The sequence below is a fragment of the Mustela putorius genome, unplaced genomic scaffold, assembly GCF_011764305.1.
Source record: "Mustela putorius furo isolate JIRA1106 unplaced genomic scaffold, ASM1176430v1.1 tig00000083_pilon_pilon_pilon, whole genome shotgun sequence".
Taxonomy (NCBI): domain Eukaryota; kingdom Metazoa; phylum Chordata; class Mammalia; order Carnivora; family Mustelidae; genus Mustela; species Mustela putorius.
Window position 1 is genome coordinate 22899241 of NW_025421273.1, and position 27736 is coordinate 22926976.

Genomic DNA, 27736 nt, shown 5'->3' on the forward strand with positions numbered 1-27736 from the left:
TCTTTCTTCTTTGCTACCGAGCATAGCTATAAAACAAAGTATATCTATCGGACTGAAAGCAGCTTCAGAGACAGTTCTGAAACAATGTTTATGGTTCTTCCCTCTTTGCCCCATCCCTGCTCACCCCAATATCACTATTTCCCCCACTCCTGAGATGACAGTTCCTGAGACACAAAGTTCCTAGTAGCTAACTGCTTTAATACCCAAACCAAGTGAAGACAGAGACCAATCACTCTCAATGGTCTCTGTATCACAGCTCAACAACCATTTGTTCAAATATCTTATTTTGATACTCTCTGCACTTGGCTGAAAATGAACAAACTGAAAAAGTACAAAAAATAAACTGTTTCTATAGACAGGTGATGTCCCTCTGACTGAGCAGGGACCTCTCTAACTTCGCAGCATCAGTTATAAGACAGACTCAGCCAGGCAGGGTCCAGGAGGTGGAGGAAACCAACTCTACCGAGGCCTGAAATGGGGTCAACACCCAGAATATCAGTCACTCTCACATGTTTAGCATAAACAAACCCCACTCCAAATCTCATGCATTCTGGAGAACCATGTCAAAGCAGGAAATAACCCTTTTGGGCATTAGGTAAGCAAAAAGCGATTTTTCTTTGGCAGGTTTAACATTCCTGGTAAACTGAATACAGAGTATTTTTATGCTTGCCATTTTACAGGTGAGGAAACTGAGGCACAGAGAAGTGTTTTTATTTTTGGATCTTGATTGGGACCTAGACTGAATGGACAGCAGAGGTCCAGATGAGGCTGATACTCCTGAAACTGAGAGCCTAAGCAAAGTCTTTTTCCTATTGATTGCATTAGGCTTAAATTCTTTTTTGAAAAGTGTCCTGCTCTGCCCCAGCCTCAGCTGCACTTCACAATAAAGAACTGGCATTAATAAAGGACATCTGCTGTGTCAGGTTTCTGTTCTAGGCCCTTCGTGTGACTTAGTTAGTTTAGTTTTCATGACAGACAAGTCCTGCTACTATCCCATTTTATACCTGAACTGAGGTCTGAGAAATTAAGTGATTTACTTAAGGTCACCCCACTAGTAAATTGGCTGAGCAGGGTTTTCCTTTTGTTTGTTTGTTTGTTTTTATTTATTTGAGAGAGATGGAAAGGGGCAGAAGAAGAGAGAGAGAGAATCTCAAGTAGTCTCTATGCTAAGAGCAAAGCCCCACATGGGGCTTGATCTCACCATCCTGAGATCGTGCCCTGAGCCAAAATCAAGGGTCCAACTCAACTGACTGAGCCACTCAGGCACCCCTGACTAAGGATCCTTAGCCATACCCTAAGGCATTTAACCACTGCTGTCTGGATTATGACACCACCATCAGAAAATGGGAGTTAGTCCCCTGCGTCTCTCGCTCTCTCATCAACCCCAATTAGATGCGAGTATCATAGTTGTAATTCAGCGGCATGAATGTCTTTGAAACCCACCCTCTCCTTTCTGTTCCCATTGGGTGCCTCCTTCAAGACCTCACTCTTCTTTATTATGGAACCCTCCCAACTCCCTCGTGGCTTCTAATCTCTGACAAGCAGCTGGGGAATGTCTCTCTAAACCACTAACTCTCAAGCTTGGTTACGTGTTGGAATCATTTGGGAAGCTATACAATGTCTGGGTGCACTCACAGAGGTTCTGATTCAGTTTGTCTGGGACATATCTGAGCATCAGGAGTTTAAACAGCACCCCCACTCTGCCCTCAAGTGATTATGATATTCAGTGGAGCTAGAAATACTGATCTGAACTCACAAATACAAGTTTATAAATGGTCCTTCACCTATTAAAAGACCTCAGTGACTATGGGATTATCCAAATTCCTTAGCATGCCAGATGGGCTGTTTTGTTAATGCCCCAAGATGAATTTTTTTTTTTTTAATTTACTTATTTATTTTAGGAGGAGAGGGGCAGAGGGAGAGGTGAGGAGAGAGAGAATTTCAAGCAAACTCCCCACTGAGCATGGATCCAGAGTGTGGCTTGATCTTACAACTCTGAGATCATGACCTGAGCTGAAATCAAGAGTTGGATGCTTAACTGACTGAGCCATCCAGGTGCCCACTGCCCCACAGGCTGAATTTTTAAATGCATCTTTTAAGTCTTTTGAACCCAATCCCTCTGCCTGTGTACATGTGTTCATATGTATATACACACAAACAGATTGCTGACTTCTTGCTGTGTCCTCTCATGGCAGAAGGGGTGAGAGAGCTTTCTGGAATATTCCTCTTTCATAAGAGCACTAATCCTGTTCATGAGGGCTCCAGCCTCCTGATTTAAACACTTCCCAAGGCCCCACCTTTGAACGTTAGGATTTTAATATATAAATTTGGGGGGATACATACATTCAGACCATAGCTTCAGGCTTTGCATATTCTGTTTCTTTGCCTGGAATAGCCATTCTCTCCTTTCTTGACTGCCAAGCTCCTATTCATGTTCAAAAACCCATTTTTACTTCCCTCTACCAAAAGCTTTCTCTGATCTCCAACAGAGTGGTTTTCCCTTCTGAGCTTACAGAACAGTTAATATGTGGCTTTACTACAACACCCCTGATGCATAAGCAATTGCCTAAGTTATAGTCCTTTTTTTTTTTTTTTACTGTCAGGTTTTGAACATAACTTACAGGCTTTGTATTGTCTGCCACCAACCATTCCCACCACGCTCCAATCTAATCTCACATCACTTTCCAATTTACTCCACTCCCAGCCATTGTCCCTCTTTCTCTTCCTGCCAGGGAGTCTTTGTCAGGGTTGACCTCTGACTCCATAATGCCCCTCCCCTGCTCCCTCCAGTACAAACCAACTTGTCCTTAACTCAGTTCAAGTGTCACACCCTCAGGGAAGTCTTCCAAGAGATCTCTTCTGGACTAGAGATGAGTTTCCTTTGTGATATTCACTCAGAAAATCATGTTCCAAGATGGGATTTATTTAGAAATTATACATACATTTGTTTGTGATTATTTGGTAGAGGCCACTTCACTCAGTCATAACCATATGAGAGCAGGAATATAACTGTTCTTGCTCATCTTTATATTTTCAGGACCTAGCAGCATGCCTGGCACCTAGTAGGCATCCTATGAACATCTGTTATAGGACAGAATGAATGCCAGGCACATAGTATATTTTTTGTTATTATTGCTACGCTTGATGAGAGCAAGCAACACATCTTCGTTTTTATAATCCTCAGGTTTTAGAATATAGGGGTACTCAATAAGAGATTATTTTGTGTAATATCAAACCTAATGACCATTACTACCACTTAATCTAATAATCAGTGTTTAAGTATATTAGAAGTGTTTTTTTTTCCCCATAAACCACAGACAGTAAAAACTGTGTATTTGCATAGTCATTGCCACAGCTAGATATTGCCTAAAGCCACTGGGAAATTAGTAAGGAGATAATGGTTTTCAGAGGGGTGAAAGACCTCTAATAAGAGAAAACCGAAGTGAACATATGTAGTTAAAAGTTGAATCAACATGTAAATATAATTACAGAAAACATGGTTATAACTATCTTTATTTAAATGAGGCAGTCCCTTTACCAATTTATAGTTAAATTTAATAAAGTCAGTCTACCAAACATTTTTTTAGAAAACAGAAATAACATAGGGACATTACTTAGACTCATAGGTGGGGGAAGGCAGATTCTAGAGTTTTCTGGAAAGCTCTACGTCCAGAAAACCCAACTTAACATTTGTTAAATAAATTTTTAAAAAGTAAGTCCGTGTGTTAATATTATCATATCCAGAGATTATTCCAGAGAGTCATATTAAAACTATGGAACACTCCCTTCCATAAATAATTTGTGGGATTTTCATAAGTGGGCAAATCTCCCTCAGGATTCCAGGCATTGGATTCTACATGTGCTTCTGAATGGTAGAACTTCTTTGTATTAAAAAATTGTATGTCATGTTCAAGAGGCTCTTTGGGTACATGAACCAAATTATAAGGCACCGTGTTATTAAAAAACATTTAAAACATCCACTCAGAGATTCTAAAACAGCATAAAAAAAGACTAGAAGGCAGTCACATCACTTTAGCTCTAACCTTGAACACCAAATATCTCCTTAAGAGAAAAATCCAGAGCTTCCAAAGTCCCCAAGTCAGAGCTGCTCTTTTGGGGAATTTCCAGATTGTCCCTCTTAAAATCTGCAGAAGCCCTGACAAGGAATATCAGTGGATAGCAAAACAGAACAAGTTCCCAACTGATGGGATTGTTCAGAAATAGCGCTTTCGCAATGCTACATCTGGGCCCGGGCTCTCCTCTCCTTCCTTCCGGGGCTTCATCCTTCAAAATGAGCCTCAAAGTTTTAATTACCAGCTATTCAGAAGACTCACACCTTATACTCAACAATCTTTTTTGACAATTCTAGATGTCTCAAATGCCTTCAAAGACAACATATCAAAACAACACACACACACACACAGAAATCAACTCAGTGTCTCCCTACAGTTGACTACCCTGTGCCCACGCTACACAAAATCATATCTATTAAACATCCTATCTCTGTTCAGTGATGGAAACCAGCATCAATAAGCTTATTTGATAAGCTAAAAATGAGGAGACAAAGTTGACCACTCCATCTCTGTCACTCTCCTAATTTAATCTAATCACCACAATGTACTAACTCTCCTTTCCTAAAATCTTTCAAAGGCACCCACTTCTCTGAATGAGCTTTCTTTCAACAATTTCCCATTGCTTTAGGGTAAACTTTAAAGATTATATGGGCCTAGTTGATATTCCCAGGTTCAGGTTGAACAATACTCCCCATATTGCTGTTTTTAGTCCAACACTAGCCTTCTTTGGGCTCCTTAAATGTAAAAAATCCCCCATCCATGCAGGGCCTATATTCATTCTGGAAGGGTTTCTCCTCCACCTCCCTTCAATCTCTGACCTCCACGACTTTTACTTTCTCTTCTATGATGATATGTGCTTCTTTCCTTCCTGGAAATCATTGTGATTATAATTTTACATTTCTAAGCTTTGCTCATTTAATACACATAACTCCCGCATGTTAAACTATATTGACAGTAAAAAATAGTAATATTCCAACTAAAAAAGTGGGCAAAGGATCTGAAAGACATTTATACAAAAGAAGATACACAACTAGCCAACAGGTCCAAGAAAAGATGGTCAGCATCACTAATAATTAGGGAAACGCAGATGAAAACCACAATAACACATTATCTCACATTCTGTTAGAATGGTTAGGATCAAGAAGACAAGAGATACATGCTGGTGAGGATGTGGAGAAAAGAGAACTTCTGAGCCCCTGTTGGTGGGAATGCAAATTAGTGCAGCCATAATGGGAAACAGTATGGAGGTTCCACAAGAAGTTAAAAATAGAACTACCCTATGATCCAGCAATCCCACTTTTGGGAATATATCTAAAGAAAATGAAAACACTATGTTGAAGAGATATCTGTATCACAATGCTCATAGCAGCATTATTGACAATAATCAAGACATGGAACCAACCTAAAGCATCCATTGACAGATGAATGGATACATATATAGTGAAATATTATTCAGCTGTAAACAAAAAAGCAAACAAACAACAAACAACAAAACAAAACAAAAACCATGAGGAATTCAAGCTATTTGAAGCGAAATGGATAGATCTTGACAACATTATGCTATGTGAAATAAGCCAGACAAAGACAAATATTGTTATGTCATTTGTATGTAGAATATAAAAAAATAATAATAATAAGAAGAAGAAATTCATAAAAAAAGAAATCAGGAGGAAGGTGATCAAAAGGTATAACCTTCCAGTTATAAGATGCATAAGTACTAGGGATGTAATGTACAACATGATGACCCTAGTTAACACTCCTGTATGATGTATCTGAAAGCTGTCAAGAAAGTAACTCCTAAGAGTCCTCATCATAAGGAAAAAATATTTAGGTATATATATATATATATATATTTATATATTTTTCTTTTTATATATGTTGTGTCTATATGAGGTGATGGTGGTTCACTAGACTCATTGTGGCAATCATTTCACCTTATGTATAAGTCAAGTCATAATGCTGTATACCTTAAACTTACACAGTGCTGTATGTCACTTATTTCTCAGTAAAGCTAGGAAAGAAGCTATAGTGAATAGCTTCTTCTATATAGCTTCTTCTTCTATAGTGGTCAATTAGACCAATTACCTAGAATGAATGAAGAAAACTTTTCTGGAAGCCCCTTTCCAAACAAAACAAAACAAAACAAAACAACCCAGAAACAGATGGTTTCACAGGTAAATTAAGTAAATTAGGCTGAGGTAGTTTCATAAGGGAATTCTACAAAACATTTAAAGGCAAATAACTTCAATGTGATTCACATAATTCTGGAAAAATTTGAAACACAAAAAGGAACATTTCCAAAGTATTCATGAGGCCAGGATACTAACAAGAGTCAACACTGGCAAAGACACTATAAAAAAGGGAATTTTAGCTAAATTTTTCCTTTGATTGCTGATGCAGAAATTATAAGTAAATATTAGCAAATGGAATCTGTGGCTCAGTAGGGTTTGTTTTAGGAATGAAATGATGACTTGCTGTCAAGAAATCTATCAAGATGGAATTTTGTATAGTATTTATATACAAGGCAATCTCCAGGGCCCAGTCTCAGCTTTGTCACTTACAGGTTGTCTGATCTTCTTCAAGTTATTTGACCTCTATGAATTTGAGTTTTCTTAACTTCAGAATGAAAATAAGAAAAGTAATGAGCTCCAGATTGGGCAAGGGTTAAATGGGTTGATACATGTAAGAACTTATACGGTCTTGGATATCAATTGTACCAAATAGAGATTATCTTTTTTTTTCATTATGTTATGTTAGTCACCATACAATACATCATTAGTTTTTGATGTAGTGTTCCATGATTTATTGTCTTAAAAATAATCTTAACCATAATAATAAAAAGAAAAAATAATACCACCTCCTTGGACACAAGAAATGCATGGGATAAAATTCAGTATCCATTTTTTAACTTAAATAGCTCTTAATAAAATAAGAATAGATAGATATTACCTTAACATGAGAAATATATCTATCTCAAATCATAAGCCATCATCCTGCTTAATGAAAAAATCCAGAAGCATTCCCATTAAAGTATCAGACACAAGATAAGGATGTTAATTATCTCACTATTATTTAACACTTTTCTGATGGTACTAGCCAATGTAATTAGAAATAAAATATAAAAGTTGGAAAAGACTTGGTAAAAGTGTCATTATTTGCCAATGATACAACTTAGCTAGAACACCCAAGAGGATAAACCAAAAGAACTGTAAAAAATATTAAGAAGATTCTGTAAGGTCCTTGGGAATAAATTTAAAACACAGAAATCAATAACTTTCATAAATAAAAACAAAAACTATAACATGGCAGAGAATATACATTTATGATTCTAAACAAGAAATACATTATTAGGTCCAAAGTTACCAAGAAATGAAAACTATATACATATATTATATATACACACATACACACACACATATACACATCTGTATCTGTAACCATACATGCACACGCACAAACATATGCACTTACAACCCAGACAGACAGAAAAAGAAGAACCTCAAAATATTACCAAAGAACACAAGAAAGACCTCAATCCTGGAAAGGTTACCCAGGATTTTGGCTAGAAAGAACCAACATCATAATGATAGCAATTTCCCCGAACATCAATTTGCAAATGTAAAAGAATTTCAATGGAATACGAATAAACTTATTTTAAAATTAGATAATCTAATTCTAAAGTTTAGATGGAAAAATAAAGACTTAAGAGTCCTATGAAGAAGTATAATGATGTGATGCCAATTCTACTAGATACTAAACTATGTTATAAAGCAATAGCAATTTCTTTTAAAGTGTCGTATTGGATAAAGAATATAAAGACAAATTAACAGAACAGGAGTTGGAGTCCAGAAACAAACTCTAATACCTATGGCAATGTAAAATATGTCAGAGTAGTATTTCAAATCAGTGAAAACAATACATATTAATCAACAAATTCTGAACAATTGGACAATTAAGTAGGTTCCCCACACTTTGTGCTGCCCAAATACCATGTGGATCAATTATTTGAATATTAAAAAATCCCCCCCAAATTTTAGAAGTTGCATTAGAAAATAAAGAGAAATGTATTTGTATTATTATAGCTCAAAGAGGGTTAACACTAAATATAAAACACAAAACAGAAGACATAGAGGAAAATTGCCTCATTTAACACACACACAACAAAACCAAAAGCATTCAATGAACAAAGCAACCTTACACAATATTTTAAAAAATAAAAATAAAAACATGCCATGCAATTTCAATTACATCACAACAAAGTATGAACTTCTTTAAAATATAAAGTCCTGCATATCTGTAAGAAAAGAATAGCAACCCAATAGAAAATGGATAGATTATGAGCAAATAATTCACAAGAAAGGAAATAGAAATGGCTCTTAAGTATATGAGGAGATAATAAATCCCTCCTGTAATAAGAAAAATACGTGTTATAATGAAAATGAGGTATCATTTTTCACCTATAATGCTGGAAAATAGGAGAAAATTTGATAGTGTCTAGTTGTTGAAAAGTGTGGAAATAGCCATTTTATATGTTGCCGGTGAGGCTGAAACCTGTTACAATCTCTAAGTTGACCAGCTTGACAATATCCACCAAAATTACAATGTACATGGTTTTTGACTTGGCAATTTTATTTCCAGAAATTTCTCCTAAAAAATTCAAGTTTTTAGTAGCTCCTGTGAAAAACCACATGTAAAAAGATATCTTCACATCATTGTTAATAGCAGAAAAAGATTGGACTAAAGTGTCTGTCAATAAAGTACTTAGTAAAATAAAATATAATCTAGATCTAGAGTGATAGACCTCCTTGGGATATATCTCTGCTGCTTTTATAAAGAATGCCACTTTGAACTGTATGTATCTTGTATTACCATTTGTGTGAGTGTGTGCATGTATGGGGGCTAAAAGCAATACATGTTTGCATTTGTATAGAATGTCCCAGAAATAAAGACCAGGAACCTGGCAATGTTGTGTACTTCTAGGGAAGGAAACTGAGAGGTTGGGGGAGGTGTGAAATCATACAGTTTTTGAGTTTTGCACTAGTATGAGTACACTGTCTATTCAAAATATAAATAAGTTTTAAAATGAGATTATCAAAGTTGGTTAAGTCACTTGCAGTGCCTGGTACAAAGTCATGAGGCAATGAATGGCTGTTGTGTTTACAATTATGTGCTGAGTAGGAAGTGGATGATGATGGTGGAAAGTGAAAAAATCATAGAGCCAAATTATTGGTTCCCTTTGATATGGGGTCTTGTTTTGTAAATATTGGGATGACCTATACAAAATAGCCAATATTTGACAGTATTTGATCTGCAAAGAATAGCAATTTTGTATTACTCAACCCCAAATTATTTTCTTCTGTCTAAACTAGAATCCTCTAGTAACTGGGATGGTGGCTATTTGTTCAATTATTTCTGGCCACCTAAACCCACACAGCTTCTAGATTTGGAAAGAGAAAGTTAAGAGAATGTGCTGAATGATGAGGATCCTGAACTTAATGAATTAATTTGGTTCCTGAGTTTTGGATAGTGAGTAGCTTGAATTGTCTAACAAAAGATATATTTAAAATTTTATCCAAAACTCATTGATTTCTGAGTTAGGATAACAGGAGTTTGGACACTGAGGCTTTGGTTAGTGAGTGAGGGGGAGTATCTGTTTTCACCGATAAGAGATAAGATAAGGAGAATCTTACAGCTTACAGAGCATTTTTAAAAAGTGGCCTTGGGGTGCCTGGGTGGCTCAGTGGGTTAAGCCTCTGCCTTTAGCTCAGGTCATCAACCCAGGGTCCTGGGATAGAGCCCCACTTTGGGTTCTCTGCTCAGCAGGGAGCCTGCTTCCCCCTCTCTCTTTCTGCCTGTCTCTCTGCCTACTTGTGATCTCTGTCTGTCAAATAAATAAATAAAATCTTTTAAAAAAAATAAAGTGGTCTCATGTGTTCTCTAGCTAGGGGAGGTAAGTGTTAGCCCACCCTTCACCCAATTTTACAGAAAAGGAATGGTTTCTGCTTTTAACAGCAAACCAGAATAGATGTAACACATTTGGTGTCGAGGAAATTGACAAAGGACTAGACCCACTGCCTAGGCAGGGCCGCTTTCAATATTCGGACTATATTTCCTGTTCTAAAGCAAGCTCTGGTCCCTCCCGCCTCCTATCTGTTAGTGAGATACCCAACGTCCTAAAGCTCAGAAGTTGAATGTAAATGGTAGGGTTACTATCAACTCACATATGTTTGTATATTCTGTTAATCAACATCATGAAAGCTTTCAATTTTCAATTTTTAAGCTTCCCACTCATGGTGAAACTGCTAAAAATATGATAGATGGCCACAAATTTCTTCATTGGTAAAGCACTGACAGAATCAAAAGGGGATGCTGGGAAAGAAAGAAGAGAAATGACTTCATTGATTGGTTCCTAAAGCTACAGATATTTTTTCTAAGAAATCCACACCGTGAGGTTTCTGGAGTTAAGTTCTACTCTTAGGACAAAAATTTCCATGATGATTCTTGGCACTCTTGACCTAAAAAGCAGTAACTCCCCTACCTTATTTCACAAAGCTTGGGAAATAGGCAAAAAGAGAAGAGGGAGAAATTAGTGGGCTTCTTGGAGAGACTTCTGGTCTTAGGTTATGACTGGCCTATAAAAGATTTCAAGGATGGGGTGCCTGGGTGGCTCAGTCAATTAAGCATCTGCCTTCAGCCTAGGTCATGATCCCAGAATCCTGGGATCAAGGCCCACATTGGGCTTCCTGCTGCTCAGGGAGCCTGTTTCATCATCTCCCTCTGCCTGCCACTTCCCCCTGCTTGTGCTCTCTCTCTCTGTCAAATAAACAAATAAATTCTTTGAAAAAAAGATTTTAAGAATATCAGAGGCAATGTATGTGAGATTCTCATGAGCCCAGACTATTTAGTTTCAATAGAGAAATTGATAACTAGAGATCGGAGCAGACCCAGACATAAAGTAAGTGCTCAATGAACATTTGTAAATTGAATGGATGTGAGTGGGTCCTGCAAACAGAGTACAAGACAAAAAGAAAACGAGAAACCATCCTACACTAAAAGGCAGACAGACTTAGGTGAGCCTATCATTTTCATTTTCATCACTTCCAGTATGGGATTTATTAATATTTTACTTGTGGAATTTGCTAATGTTTTGTATTCCTTCTTTTTAAAATGTTTATGTAGAAGTCCTTAGAAGTCATACTTATATCCTTTGTCTTACAGAGTAGGCACACTTAATCAAATAACATGAATGACCCTCACCTAACTTCACAGACAAGGCTGTTTATGAATTGCAAAGAAGAACATCAAATCCTTAGAGGAAAGCCCTACAGGTGTTCAGTCTGTGAGGTCAAGGATAGCTAACAGCCTTTCCATAAGCGTTCTCAAGTATTCCAAGGCTACGCTTGGGTCTGGGATTTTATAAATGGTTTCCTCTTTAAAAACCTTCAGTTTGTCAAGGAGTGCATCTGGAGCTGAGTCGACTTAAAATTACTGACTTTTCAGTCACAGAATATCAGGTCCTATTGCAGACATCAAGGAAGAGAGACAAGGTTCCTGCTTTCAAAATATATCCCAGTGGCCTGAATGAAAGGTCAGAAGGATAAACAGCAGAGCAACAGAAAGGCAAACTGATGACTATGCAAGATAATTCACCAAGGAAGATGCTACAGGAAAAAATCAGACAGATAATGAAGTGTGGTAGAAGGTAGCTGGGGGTATCCAGGCCACTTGAGATGAGCTGGCCAGGAAGGAACTCATGGAAAAGATGATGTGCCCTGAGGCCTGAATAATGGTGAGGCAGCCAAGCAAAAATCTGGCCAGAGTATCTCAGGCAGTGAGAATGATGATGATGATGATGATAGAGCAGATATTTAAGCACTTAACTATGTGCCAGCCTTTATTTTAAGCCCTTTACTAGTACAATTTTATTTAATTCCCTCAACAGTCATTGAGGTAAGCGACTACTGACAAGGAAATTGAGGCACTGAATGAGTAGACCATTGCCCATCTCTAGACTAGAGAAATATCTGATACAGAAGAATAGAGGCTCTGCCACAGGGAGAAACTTGGTATGTATGCTGGAAAAGCAAAACAGCCTGGGGAACTGGACACTGCTACAGAATGGAGGTGGGGGCAGAAAGGGGATTGGGATCATATTCCATAAGGCCTTCTGGACAACCTAAGGATTCTAGATTTTCACTGGATGGTTTTAAGCAGATGATTAAGATCCACCTCAGAGGAATGACATAACTTGATCTATGTCTTTAAAATAATGTTCAGGTACTGGGGATAGTAGTCCAGGTGTTGGAGGAGTAAAAACCTAGTTGATGGGTAAGAGCTTTGAGGTCTGGGATGTGGAAGAAGTCTGAGAGAAACACGGATATCAGACAATCATGAGATGAGTTCAGTCCTGGCGTTGACCCCATTATGTGAAAGTGTCCTGAGTTCTCTATCCATTGCATCTGTTGACAATTGCTTGTTGACAATTTGGCAGAATAGTTTGGTCATCTTAGTGGAAATGACTGACCTCATCCAGCTCTTCAACCCAGCTCTCGTTAGAAGGTGACATTTCTGCAGCATGACAGAGTTGTGAGGGCATGAGGCCAACATGGGATCCAGTCCCAGTCTGGCAATTTACCCACTGAATGATGTTAGATGAGCCCCATAACCTTTCTGAGTCTCAGTTTCTACTTCTGTAAAATGAGGTCATTAACACCTGCATTCTGTTGTGAGGATTCAATAAAACCAAGTCTGTGTATTGTCCATAGTAGGTATTCAACAACATCAGGTCAATGCCCTCCCTTCTCCTTTGGGTGGAATATGGGATACATTGAAAATTTTACTTGTTTTCTCTTAATTATGGTATGCATTTATAGCTACTCCCAAGCTCATTATGTAGAGCAACACCAGAGACTGACCTCAACTCTTTCGCTCCCTTTCATGTACTTATTACCCACCTCTGTGTTTCTTGAACTCTGCTAGGGACAGATGATGAGGTCAAACAATCTAATAACTGTCACCATATTTAAGTAATTTGAGTTTTCTGTGTGCAGTAAGATGGTGCCTGTGCCAAGGTGAAGAGCAGCCCAAGACCAGACAGAAAGCTTCTGGGCCTTATTTCTAAGGAGTAAGACCTCCCAGGCCCTCTTCATATTTCAGGTTACTTCCCTACCTATGCTCTGAAATTCAGACCATTCTTCCCTTGGCCCCTTCTCTGCATTTTCCTGACACATTTTTTTTTTTTAACCCATTCTATACAATTAGGAAGACTATTTCCCAGGAGAATTAACTCTGGGTTCCATCTTGCACTTAACTGCAATCCCTCAGCTTTTCTTTCCCTGGACTGCCAATTTCCCATTTGACCATCCTCTTGATTTTCGGTGTCTTGTTAAACAAAAATTTCTTTCTCTTGCTCTGTGTCTGAGACTGCAAAATTACTTTCTTTAATCCAAGCCCTATTTGTACTTTTAAGACCAAAAATTTAAAAACATTCATGGCTCTGAAATTGTTTTCAGTTAGGATTGCTCTGCTAAAATACTGTTGTTTGTGTGTTGCATTTGTGTGTGTGTGTGTGTGTGTGTGTGTGTATTCTTTTAATGTCTGATAGCCATTTCCTCTGGCTTGACTTTAGAAATTACTATTTTCTAGGCATTTGGATGTCTTTATGTTATGGTTACTTCATTTCCTTAAGAGTTAACTATTTTAATTCCCTTATCATACAGTCATATGTACTACTTTTCTATCTCCAAATGCAATTAAAAGTGCTCTTCGGGTGTTCCAAGTTTTAATCATTCTGTGTGTGAAGCATTCCCCTGGCTCAGAAACGCATTCTGTGCCTCCTCTCTGATGGAGCCTTTCTCTTAGGAGGAGGAGGATTAGGAAGACTGGAAGAGACAGGATGAGGTGTGACAGCTTTGTTTCAGATGACATTGATTCAGATGCCAAATTCCTCACTTTTGAAAGCATTGGCTCTCCTGCCTGAGCCAGGGCCAAGAAACCAGTTCTCTCTAGCAGTGGCCACGGACAGGGGTCCAGAAGGACAAGCCAGACCTGAGCCCAGGAAAGCACTGATGCCCCAAACTGGCTTTGTGACCTGAGGCATTGATTGATTTTTATCTGTAAAATGGGAATAATCATACCTATCTCATTGTTTTTTGAGAACATAAAGAAATTCCTCAAAGCTAATGGTATTATGATGCTAATTGTTATTTGGGATGGTCCTGGGAAAAACTGGAGCTCATATTTGAATAGGTTTATGTCACAGTGCTCTGTATGCATGTACTCACCAAACTGTGACATGTGCTTCTCCAGCCCTTGATTAGTGACCACCTGCCATGCAAGTTTGATAACACCTGAGCCTCTCTGTGTCCTAATCAGAGGGATGAGTCTGTGTACTTGGATGTCCTGGCAATGTCAGATTGTTATAGTATTTTAAAAGTTCTTCCTCTCATTTTCTGTACTTAATCATGGAGGGGGAACACTTTACAAACCTGCCCTGAGCACGGAACTCATCTTGAAGAGCACACTTTAGGCTATGAGCCTTTTCAGAGTCTAAAATGTGCAATCACTGTGGGAGGTCCAGAAGGAAGATAAGCTGGTATGGTTCCAACACCCTCCTTACCCCAAACTTCAGTGTTTAAAAAGGACTTCTGCCAGTCTGTCTTAGTGCATGAATGGTGAATGGTCTGCCCTGATCCCAGCCTGTTCTGGCCACCAATAACTATGTGGTTCATCTCAATTGCTGAGCAGGGATTCCCGTTCCATCCTTGGGCTTGGCTTGGCATTTGGGGGGAAATAGGACTGGACTGTCATCCCTTCTTACATCATAAGACCAAGTAAAATAATGCAGCTGATGGTCAAAGTCTTATAAAAATAAAAAACAAAAAAACCCTTGGCAGACATACCTTAGAGCCCAGCAATTACACTACTAGGTATTTACCCCAAAGATACAGATGTAGTGAAAAGAAGGGGCATATACACACCAGTGTTCATAGCAGCAATGTCCACAGTCAAACTGTGGAAAGAGCTGAGATGTCCTTCAACAGATAAATGGATAAAGATGTCGTCCATATATATAATGGAATATTACTCAGCCATCAGAAAGGATGAATGCCCACAATTTGCATTGACATGGATGAAACTGGAAGAGATTACGCTAAGTGAAATAAGTTAAGCAGAGAAAGACTATTATCATATAGTTCCATTCATATGTGGAACATCAGGAATAGCATGGAGGACCACAGGGGAAGGGAGGGAAAATGGAATGGGGAGAAAACAGAGATGGAGTCAAACCAAGGGAGACTCTGGACTACAAGAACAAAACTGAGGGTTACAGAAGGGAGAGGGGTGGGGAGATGGGTAACTGGGTGATGGGAATTAAGCAGGACATGTGTTGTGATGAGCACTGAGTGTTATATACAACTAATGAGTTGTTAAGCACTACATAAAAAACTAATGATGTACTGTATGCTGGCTAACTGAACATAAAAAAAGAAAAAAAAAAAGATCCTTGGTAGGATTCCAAATGTTGACTCCACCATATTCATTCACTCTTCTAGAGGTCACTACATGTCATTCTGTTGGGGCTCGTTTTCCAAAGCCAAGCACCCAATTCTTCCAGGCTTTGGACTCTACTCCTTTGCTACCAGTAGAGGTTACATGCAGAGACCAATGTTCTTACAGTACAGTAATAACAACGAAAGTCTTCCTTCACATGGGAAATTAGAGGTATGGGGTCAAAAACATTACTGTGAACCCCAGCTGCCTTCACACCCAGTTGATGATAACTGCTTATTTGAAGGGTTGGACTTATTTAATAACATCAACCAGAAGGTTATTGAAAATGCCCACCCTTGTAATCACCCTTATACTGGGAAGAGGGTGCCCATAATATAGCACGTGTCTCAGACTCCCTCTTGCCTCCTTCCTTGGCAGGTATTAATCAATTGCTTCTCTGTTTTCTGATCTATCACATGGCTTCAGGATATCGGCGTAGAATTCAGGCCATGACCAACACTCAGGAGATGATAAATGGGATGAGCCTCCCTTGGCTTTCTGACATTGTAATTTAGAGTTAAATGTGCTTTTCACATGTATTATCATTTCAACCCTCACCTCCGATGATTCACGATGTACATAATCAGAAAACTGGGACTTCAAAGAATTAAGGCAGCTGGTGAATATCATACAAGGAGCAAGAGGTGAAAGTGAAAGCTGAACTCTGACCCACTGACCTCAGAGAGCAAAAGGAGCAAAAGTACCCACTGGTACTTACTATGCTTCTTCTAAGAGCTAGGCTTTTATAAACCATAACTTGTCTAATCTTATAATTCGTGCCATCCTGTGAGACATTCTTTCTGATTTCCAGATAAGGAAGTGGAGTTCAGAGAACTGGAACAACTTGTTCAAGGCCTTTATAGATAGTAAGGGGATGAGAATTTGAACCCACATTTCTCTGAATCCAAAGCACATTTATTTTTCTCAGCACACGGACTCCACAGTCCAACCTCTGCTTGTAGAAAGCACCACCCAGAGCAGGACATGGCAAAGGTGTTTGTAGGAATGGTATTAATGACAGTGGCAACTTGAACATGATTTCAGTGCTTGACATTTAGAGAAATGATTAAATAAATACTATGCTAGCACCACACTGGAATATTTGCCACTGTTATAAACGGATAATATGATGACTATGTAGAAACATGCAGAAGTGTTTACCAAATAACATTAAGAAATCATATGTATACTGATTACATTTATGCAGAAATTATGCATATGAATGGATAAACAGTAAGAGCAAACACAAAGAAAATACCTTTTGGCTGGGATATAGGATAATAAGATGTTTTAAAGTCACATTAAGCATAATGCAGGAAAAAAAAAAGTTTATGGATCTCAACATCAAGAAAATCTGGCCAAAGAAAATAGACAAAAATAATCACCCATGAGGGAATCTGTCTCTGAGATTTGAAAGAACACATTTCCAAAATAACGAAAAGGGCATAATGGCATTTAGAGTAAAAATTAAATACTGATTCAGAGCAAGTGGAAGTAGTGCTATTAGAATAAAAATTTCACAGCAGGAACTATGAGAATTTCAGGGGGAATTTTGCACACTAGAGAGATCTGGAGGCCACATGCCATGTTTTCCTTTCATTTCCTCAATGTATCCAAATTTTCTACTCTTTCCTTGTGAGGTTCTAGGTTGTGATGTTGAAAATCAATCACACACATTTCCCCCCCTAGATACTATTGGGCAAGTGAATTCACCTGAATTCTATTGTATTTTGGGGGGCACTGGAGAGGTGAGGGTGTCACTTAAAATCTAGTTTCCGAGGTGCCTGGGTGGCTCAGTGGGTTAAAGCCTCTGCCTTCGGCTCGGGTCATGATCCTGGGGTTCTGGGATGGAGCCCCGCTTCGGGCTCTCTGCTCGGCAGGGAGCCTGCTTCCCTTCCTCTCTCTCTGCCTGCCTCTCTGCCTACTTGTGATCTCTGTCTATCAAATAAAATAAAATAAAATAAAATAAAATAAAATAAAATAAAATCTAGTTTCCATTTCCCAAACTCCCCTCTAGCAACCGTCCATTCTGGAGACATTGACTGGGTGCTGACTGCAATCTAGAGCTTGTGAGGCTCTAGAAGTACAAGGCAATCAATCAGTCTTCAGGTTGCTGTGCATCTGTTGGAGGAGACAGGTGAGTGGAGTGATAGTTCTTACACAGGACCTACCAAGACCTAAGCAAGAGACCATGCACAGAGAGCTTTAGGAGTAGGGGAGAGGAGCAGCTGCCCTGGTAGAGAGGCAGAGAGTCTCAGGGGAGGTGAGGGACAACTGAGTCCTGAAGGATGAGAAGGAGGTGATCTGGTAATCCTGGATGGGAAGAGGAGGGTAAGAACAGTGTCCCAGAGAGTGAGTAAAATAAAGTCCTATGGTACCGATGCATGGAGGCAATAGACACACAGAATAGACACACAGACACACCAGAGCTGCCAGTGGTTTGTGGGATGACATGTGAGATGGAGAAGGAATGTGGAGTGAGGCTGGGAAGCAGCATGGGCTTAAGGGTGGAGGGCCTTGAGTGCCAAGGTCAGACAACCTGGTGAAGCAGACCAATCTGCTAGTGCATTGGTAACTGCAAACAGGCCAATTTAAGTCATATGCTGAGAACAAGGAGGAAGGGTATCCTCAAGGATATTGGGAGAGGAGGGAATTCTGGGATGCCCAGGTCCCCAGCTGAGGGGCCAGCATGAACTATAAATAGACCTACTTGTTCCAGTATCTTTAGCTCCTTGGGAAAAGGGTTATACCTTATCCATTCTTGTCAACACCCCACCCCCATCCCCTTTTGTGCCTGGTACATAATAGATGTCACCAAAATATCTCTTGGTTTAGACGACTGACTTAAAACTTAAAAAAAAAACCAGAGGACCTTAAACACTCGAGGAGGGAGACAACTATAAAAATCAATGTCTCCCTGCAGCGTGTTAAGCATGCAAGGACCATTCCCTCTATTGTTGATAGGAGATAAATGAAAACAGCTCTTTTCACTCCTGGCATCCTGGAAGTTTGCATGCTGCAGGTTTTCTTTAAATACTTAAAGCATGGGGCACGTGGGTTAAGTGTCTGCCTTCAACTCAGGTCATGATCCCAGGTTCTTGTGACGGAGTCCCAAATCCTCCTTCTTTTTCTTTCTCTACCCCTCCCCCTGCTTGTGATCCCTCTCTCTCAAATAAATAAAATCTTAAAAAAAAAAAAAAAAAGGAAGAAAGAAAAGAAAAGGAGTGCAACTCTTGATTTTCAGATCATGATCTCAGGGTCATGAGATCAAGCCCGGCTTCAGGCTCCACACTCAGTATGGAGTCTGCTTGACATTCTCTCTTTCCTTCTGCCCCTCCCCCTGCCTGGGTGTATGCGCTCTCTCTTCCTCTCTCTCAAATAAATAAATAAATCTTAAAGCAAATTAAAAAATAAAAATAAATGCTTTAGGACATGGTTTCTGCCTACCCCCCATTCTTTTTGTGGAATAGGAAATGAAATCAACATCAATTATTTCTCTTTCAATTTGAAAATTGAATTCGTTACAGCTATTTAAAAATAGAAAACAGTTACTGCATACAGTAAACATTCCCATGCAAGAAGTGCTTATAAGAAATTTGAAATGATGGCAATTTCCAACCCTGAGTGAGAAAGGGCTTTCATTCTGATGAAATACAAGGCAAGAATTAGGAAGAAGGACCAGGCTACTGGGTGTGTTGTCCCCAGGGGCTCTTCTCAGAAGCTCTGAGTGCAGGGGGCTCCAATGAATGACTCGACTTCCCGTGATCCTCAAAAAAGCACTTGACAAATGAGAGTTGGGACCTCCATCTCACTAGAATCCAGAGGAGGGTATAATATCCCATTTTCCAGATAGGGGAAACTGAAGCTCAGAGTGGTCAAGTAACTTGTCCAGGATCACACAGCTAGCAAGTGGCTGAGTTCAAATACATAATCCTGTCTTTTTGGCCCCCAAACCCAAGTGTCAGCATGAGGTATTTCCCTGACTATGCTGTGTTCTTACTGAAATAAGAAGACTCACTCTAGAACCGTGCCACTCAGCTCAGCTTTACATTTTGGGCCATAACACCCACTCTGTGTGGATACCTAGTGCAAACTTAAAACTTACATTCCAACCATGGACACTGCCTAGAGTTCCCCAAACTCACCAGCTTTCTCCATCCCTCTCTGTTACCATCTGTGGTGGACCCTCCAACTAGTCTACCTGGGACCATCTACTTGTCATTCAGAATCAATGCATCTCCTCATTGAAGGCTTTGAGATCCCATATCTTCCCTCTAACAACCTCTCCCCTTTTTGTGCATGACTCAGGCTGTGAGATCAAATCCCTACTCTACCACTTACTAGCTCTGTGACTTTAAAAAGCTACTTCTCTGGGTCTTAGTTTCCTCCCCTGAAAAATAGGACTAAAAAGAGTCTCTGGAACCCTCTTACACTGTTGGTGGGAATGCAAGTTGGTACAGCCACTTTGGCAAACAGTGTGGAGATTCCTTAAGAAATTACAGAGTTACCCCAAGACCCTGCAATTACACTACTTGGTATTTACCCCAAAGATACAGATATAGTGAAAAGAAGGGCCATCTGTACCCCAATGTTCATAGCAGCAATGGCCACAGTCACCAAATTGTGGAAAGAACCCAGATGCCCTTCAACGGATGAATGGATAAAGAAGATATGGTCCATATACACTATGGAGTATTATACCTCCATCAGAAAGGATGAATACCCGACTTTTGTATCAACATGGATGGGACTGGAAGAGATTATGCTGAGCAAAATGAGCCAAACAGAGAGTCAATTATATGGTTTCACTTGCTCGTGGGGCATAAGGAATAACATGGAGGACGTGGGGAGATGGAGAGGAGAAGTAAGTTGGGGAAAATTGGAGGGGGAGACTAACCATGAGACTGTGGACTCTGAAAAACAAACTTTGGGTTTTGAAGGGGAGGGTGGTGGGAGGTTGGGTGAGCCTGGTGGTGGGTATTATGGAGGGCATGTACTGCATGGAGCACTGGGTGTGGTGCATAAACAATGAATTCTGGAGCATTGAAAAGAAATTTAAAAAACAATTTATAATTAAAAAAAAAAGAGTCTCTGGTTCATAAAGTTGTGAGCATCACACACACACACACACACACACACACAAAAAGCCTTCCTGCCAAGTACCTAGCAACAGTACCTGGTACCTAGTAAGTGCTCAATGAATGTTAGTGACTACATTGATCACTGTACCCGGGACAGATTTCTCAACAGGCACAAATTTGGTTTTCTTTGGTACCTGATGTACAGTGATGTCCTTGAAAGTTGTGGAGACCTGGCACAAAGAAGGTGTCTAAAGATGCTTGCGGAGTGAACAATGACTAGTGAACAATGAACAGTGGATCAAGGTTGCACAACCAGGTTTCATTGACTTAGATGCCTTGATACTATCAAGCCGCACCCTGCCTTCCTGTGGTGGCTGGACCGGATCTTTTTCTAAAATGCCAGGGCACAACAGGACTTGCTGCTTTCCAGAAAACATACCAAAGCCTGTGTTTCCAAATTTCTAGCTCCTTGTCCCCATTCCTAGGTCTCTAGTTTCCTCCCTAGAATGACTGATTGAAGGGTGCCATCACCCTATCCTGGGAAACAACCTTCCTCCCTAGGAGTCAGTGGACATGTTTTGTGAAATGTTTCACCTATTTCCGGGAGTGCCTGATAGCCACAAGGCAATGCCCCTCCCCCTGCAGGCCTGTCCCCACCCCAGCCTGGACAACTACCACACGGACACTCAACCAGCCAGCCCTGGTCTGCCAGAGGTCCATGAGGCAGGAAGTGGGACCACATCTCATCAGAGCCCATCCCTGCTCAGCGACCGCCAGCTGCTGCTCCACTGGGACCGGAGAGCCAGCTGCCGCCACACCTCTCAGCACAGAGCACCTCCAGCCTTATTATGTTGGGAGGAGACAGGAGGCAATGGCAGGCAATTTGACAACTCAAATCAAATGACAGCATCTGTTCTGTTGTCACTTCCAAAGCATCAGGTCACCAGAGTCCCTTCCAAGGTGCTGCCAGGCGAACGTCCAAGTATGGAGCCATCACCGGCATTCGCAAGCTCAAAAGGCATCCATCGTGTTTCACTTGCTCCTTCCTTGAGCGAGGAGCCACCCCGGTAAGCTCCACAGAGCCCCTGACTGCAGACCTCCATGAGAAGGATCTGGAATTTCATGGTAGTGGGAGAACTTGTTTGGGCGAAGCTAGATGACTGAAATTGCTTACTTTCTGTACTGCTTAACTTTGTTACATGAAAGACACAGCATATATTGAAATTTCAGATGTCTGGAGCATTTAAAATCTCTAGCCCTCCTTTCCAAAGCAGGATGCATTGATTTAAAGAAAACTCTTCTGCTATTTAGAAGGCCTTGGATTAATATTTGTCAACACAGGTGTCTGACCTTTTTTCTGATCTGAATGTAGTTTTGAAGCTCCTAGTTAACTAAACAATACCTCAAATAACCCCCTGAGGCTGGAGGCAAAGGCCTGGCTCCTCAGAAGGATGGGAGAGTTCCAGGTTTTTGTTTTGTTTTGTTTAAGATTTTATGTATTTATTTGAGAGAGAGGTAGAATGAGAGAGAGAGAACATAAGGGGGGGGAGGGTCAGAGGGAGAAGCAGGCTCCTGGCTAAGCAGGGAGCCTGATGCAGGACTCAATTCCAGGACTCAAAGATCATGATCTGAGCCAAAGGCAGTCACCTAACCAACTCAGCCACCCAGGCACCCAGCTCCAGATTTTAAAGCAGTTTTATAAATGAATGCACTGGGCGATTGCTCAGCTGTCTTATGAATATCGATTGGTAAGAGCACTAAGGAAATCTTTGATCCCAGTCTAATCCAAAAAAACTTTGTTTTTCATTCTTAGTAACCACTACCCAGGCCAGGTCTCATCATGGAAATGTCCATATGGTTTTGGGAACTGAGTGTGAGGCTCTGTTCAGCCTTGACTTGCCACATGGCTCATAACTACCCATAGTTATTTCTAGGAGGGGGGGCCTTCTTTCCGGAGACCAGGGGACCCCTCCTGGCCTCACACAGAGCCCTGTAGGTCCTTCCTTGTCACCACACCTCACTGGAACTGTGGCGCTGGCCTCCCCCTGCCCTGGAAAGGGCCAAATCTTCTCCATGATGAAGGTCCCACACCTGGCACAAGGCCAGGAAGACAGAGTGGCTTCCATGAAAGAGTCCTGATGAATAAGTGATGGAGGGAGTGAAGAAAGGAAGGAATGGAGCCAGGAAGGGCAAGCAGCTGCTGAGCCAGGATACATAAGCAGAGGAAGTAAAAGTGTGTTGAGTGGACCCAAAGGAAGAGAAGAGAGCGAGATGCCATGTTGCTCTCCATGGTTCCAGTATGAACAACAATGATGGACACATAGTGGGTGCTCAATCAATCATGCCAGTGAACACTAACTGGGTGCTTTCTGTCTGCAGACATTGTGCTAAGCTGTCTACATGGATTGTCCCACTCAATCTGCACATGAAACCCTACAAGGAGCTGTCATTAGTTTGGCAAAGTGGATTAAGTCCCCAGTGAGAGATGATACAGACTCCCCTGTCAAGGCAGGAGAGACACAGTCCAATTTCTGTCAATATCATTGTTCTCCCTTCCTCCTAGAAAGGCAGGAGAGATCTTCATGAAGCTCATGGATTCTAGAGCCACACTGCCCGAGTTCAAGTCCCAGCCCAGCTGTTCCGTGGTAGAAGGCTGAGTGACTGAGTTTACTTACTTGCACTCTCTATGCCCGGTTCTCTCACACAATTGGTGCTAGTGCACAGGGACCATTGTGAAGACTAGTGAAGTCAGGACATGCATAAGAGCTACGTTTAAGCGGTAGCCTTTGAAACACGATTCCATATTGCACAAACCCACACGCGTCTTCCTCCTGTTGCTGTTGGGAGAGGGGGTTGGTGCCAATCCCTGCCTCTTCCCTCTCTTTGCAAGTATGATCTTCTCAGTTTTTGTGGGTTAAAAGCAGAAAATTTTAGAACGTGGGAGCCAGGTGGGCCTTGTTGACCCCAAGGTAAAAGTCAACATTTAACTGATGATGATAAGAAGAAGAGCTAGGGAAAGGGGAGGAAAAAAGTTTAGCATTTATTGATCTGTGTTAAATGCAGCTAAAAGATATAATAGTGAATCTGTCTAGATTTCACCAGAGGGTGAGTGACCAAGTCTAGGATAGAATCCAAAGTTCCAGATTCCAATGTGGGGTCAGCTGAGGACACACAGTATGAAACATCTTTATCTGTCTGAAGAGAGGCATCTTCAGATGGTTTAAAAGAACCACTCACGGTCTCTAACAAGATGAAATGCCTAGCAGTGGAGGGCAGCCTTCTGAATTTCTGTGGCTAGAGCATGCCACAGACCTCCACTTTCCCAGGCCTTGCTACCCACTCCCACTACACCAGTGGTGCCATGGGAGCCCCTCTAAAGGTAGAACCTGGGAGTATGGAAGAACCTAGCTCTAACAACCCTTTCTGTCTACCCACCCTCCTGGGCAGTCTCTGTTTTCCCTCTGAGTGGGAACCATAGGACCATTACTAGAAAGCAACCTGGTTCAGGGCTGCCAAAATGGGGGTGGTGATGGGGCAAAGTAGAGGGTGGCAGGAGCAAAGCTGACTCCAGCTCTTGCTGTGCCTGTATTTGGACCTAGGGCATCTAGGCTGGATAGAAAATAGCTTTTTTCCCTCTACCCAGGAGATGGATACTACCATGCTCATATTTAATCTTTTCAGAAGCTCCTGGCCTGGTAGCCCAGCCAGCCAGCTGTTCCAAGACCTGGTTCATAAGTTACTTTCCCTCCCACCTCTCTTGGCTTCTCGCTCCACGTTCCAGCATCATTTACCTGCTTGGAATTCCATCTCATAATCCAGGCCCCTTCTTTTCCCTCTAATGTGAATGTCTTTCCTAACCCCTTCCTGGCTTTACTTTTATTCATTCTTTCACACTCAAGTTAGGCATAATGTCTTCCATAAAGCTTCTCTGATGCATTCTTCTGAGAGGTCTCCATTTTGTACTCCCATAATTCCACTTGAAAATTTCAACCAGGATTATTTACCATTTTGTTTATAATGTTCTCTCTATGGGTCTGGACATCGTAGGAGACCCATCTATGGGTCTGGCCATCATTTCTTGATGGCAGATATGATGACTTTTGTCTTTGAATCTTCATTCTCTAGCATAGGACCTGGCACATTGCCATGAGTGTGTTACTTGGAAGACTTTGTTCAAATTATTCTTAATTCACTAAAGAGAAAGTCCGGCCAAAGTACTTCAGCATTTAGACATACAAAAAATGATTGGTTACAGAGGGTTAGGAACACAAAGCAAAATTCACAGACTGACACAGCGCTTAGGGATCAAGAAACAAGAGCATAAACCCCATGATGGGTAGGGGGCTGGAGAAGTGGCAGCACAATGACAAAGAGGGAGCTTTGGAGAGGCAAAGGAATGTGGAGCGCACCCACTGACTTCTTGTACAGTCTGGAGGACAATGCTTGCTTTATGAAGGAAACCATATCCTCTACCTGCAACACGATGACTGCAATTCTACACCACAAACCGGAGTGACAAGTGTTTCTGTTTTAGACAAATACAGAAGCCATAGTTACTATGTAGGCAGATAATTTTGCCTAACTCTTAATTTTTAAAGATCAAAACTGACTTTATATCCAACCCAGAAAATCTGTTCCATGTTACACAGAGAGTCCCTTAGAAGACTTAGAAATATCTGTGTTCCACCATTGAGCTGAACTTCAGGGGATGCTCTCTGGAGGGCACACTGAGTCTACTCAGGGACACTCCCTGAGTGGAGACACAGAAGCAGTGAACACCATTGTACATCAGAAACTTGAGACAACCAAGAGGGGCAGAGTGCCAAAACATTATATGAGCAGACACCGCTGGCCTTTGAATAATTAACTCCAAGAGTCATACAAACAGAGAGAGGAAATTCAACTTTGAAGAAGTCTAGGTTTGCTGCTTTGTTAATTAAACCCCGTCCTCCATTGAAAATACACACAAAACACACACACATGGTCGTGTAAGACACATGTATTGTGCTCTATTACCTCATTTTAACTTCTTGGTTCAAGATACATATACACCTCTAAAGCACTTTTCAAATTCACCAAGAAATGTAATCATCCCGTTGGTCTTACCCTGAGGTAGTTGAGGGTGAAATTTGTTAGTCCCATCCTAGTGATGTTTTTGGACAGCTGATCCAGGACCTGAGGATCTTGTGCCTAAACAAGAAAAAACCATATATTTTATCTTTGTAAGATGGTGCCAAGAAAGTCTCAAACTGGACTACAGTTGCTAAAAAATGCAATCTCAACATTGTCAGTTTGTCTCAGAGGGGAGGTTGCTGGAGATAATTTAATTTACATTTTGAAGACACTTGCATATAATGGCTCAAGGACATTTTTGGATCAATGATGCAAGATCTGTTGCCAGGTAGAACCAAAATGAATCAGGCATGCTTTTAGTCCTTGGGAGAAACAACCTTACTTCCTCTGTGAGAGGCCCCCGTGTCTTCAGAAGGAGGGTCATTAAGCTCTGTCAGGACACTGCCAAGTCTCTGGCACTCAGCAGAGAAGGCAGGGTCCATCTCTGGATTTCGTAGAGCCAGGCTTTAGGACTGGCCTTTGTTTTCAGTTGTGATAGTGTTGTGTTTGACAGCTTGGAGTCTAAGACTATATCTGAAAACTTTACCACTTGTATGAAATTTATATGAATTCTAAATTTTTTCCCCATTAAGCTGTGTCTGAAATAGATGGTCTCAACAATTTTCATCCTATAGTACTGTAAGGGTAAGCAACACCTTTCCCAAAATATCTGCCACATTTAAAAGAGGGGTGTAATGTTCCATGGGTAATCCTAAATGTTCCATGGGCTACCCCAAATGTTCTGGTAGGCTACAAAAAAAAAATGAAATTTCTTTCTGGGCTTCATTGTGAGATGAGTCTCTTGGTTGACACTCTTCCTTTCTATTTGTCTTTCCTTCTTCACTGGCAGACACAAACTGGAGCTAAACAGAGAGAGACTCAATAAATATCCTTTTGTCTTCATGCCTGTAGTCATGAGACTACAAGTTCCTCTAACACTTTAATTCATTCTTTCCTGTACTTAGTTTTTCTCATAGCCATGTAACCAGTTGGCTTTGTGCATTTCAACAAAAACCCAAAAGTCAGAGAAAAGAGTTGGAGGTTGTGACTTCTCACTTCAGTTTCTGAGAAGGGAGTTCTCTGTGGACATAGAGCCAATATTTATGGAAGCCTTTCCATGTGCCAGAAAGAGCTGGTTCTATAGATAGTCATCAGGTAGTTGTCACAAACATCATACGCATCAGATTTGCAGACAGAAGACAAGATATAATAATAAATGAAAGGAAGGACATTACTGCTGCCAAAGCTGCTAAAAGCCAGTCACCGCTACTTGAAGAGGACCTACTATGTGCCAGGCACTGTTTTATGTTCTTTATATGCATTAACTCTTAATCTTCAAACCAGTCCTCTGAGGCAGACTCTATTACTATACCCATTTTATAGATGAAGAACTGGAAGCACAGAGATGCCATGTCACTTACACAAGGTCACAGGAACAGGAATACACACATATGTGACCTCATTCTAGGATCCAGGCTCCCGACCACCACCTTCTGCTGCCTTTGGTCTCTTTTGGGAACACTAAGAGTGGATACTTTGGGCTTCTTCAATGGGATTAGAGGATGTGTACTGGGCTTTCAAAGTGGAGAAATAGGCAGAAAGATTGGAGCAGGGGAGTGGGGTGCCACAGCAGGAAGCACAAGGTCAATGGGAAGGGGGAGAGATTGGGTTTAACCAATTGGGAAGAGAGCGTAGAGGACAAAACCTGGGGAGACAGAGTGGAATTGGATAGTCTGGAGACAGATGGCTCATCAGCCTGGGTTTTGGAGTCTGTACCAGCTGAGTTGAAATCTTGATTTGCCACTTTCATGCTGAGAAACATGGAGCAATATATCAAGCCCAAGTCTTGGTTTTCTCACTTCTAAAGCAGGGATAATGATTCTGCACCTCTCTGGGTTACTGGGAGGGTTAAATAGA

The 27736-nt window shown here is 40.8% G+C and overlaps 1 protein-coding gene across 10 annotated transcripts in view; it reads right to left on the minus strand.

Annotated features, from left to right (window-relative positions):
* LDB2 (LIM domain binding 2) overlaps positions 1-27736 on the minus strand; it is a 373888-nt gene that overhangs the window by 50504 nt on the left and 295648 nt on the right. For all 10 annotated transcript variants that reach the window (XM_045075893.1, XM_004773398.3, XM_004773397.3 and 7 more), the window contains exon 5: positions 25814-25897. In XM_045075893.1, the coding sequence (XP_044931828.1) occupies positions 25814-25897 (84 nt within the window). The remainder of the gene's footprint in view (positions 1-25813; positions 25898-27736) is intronic.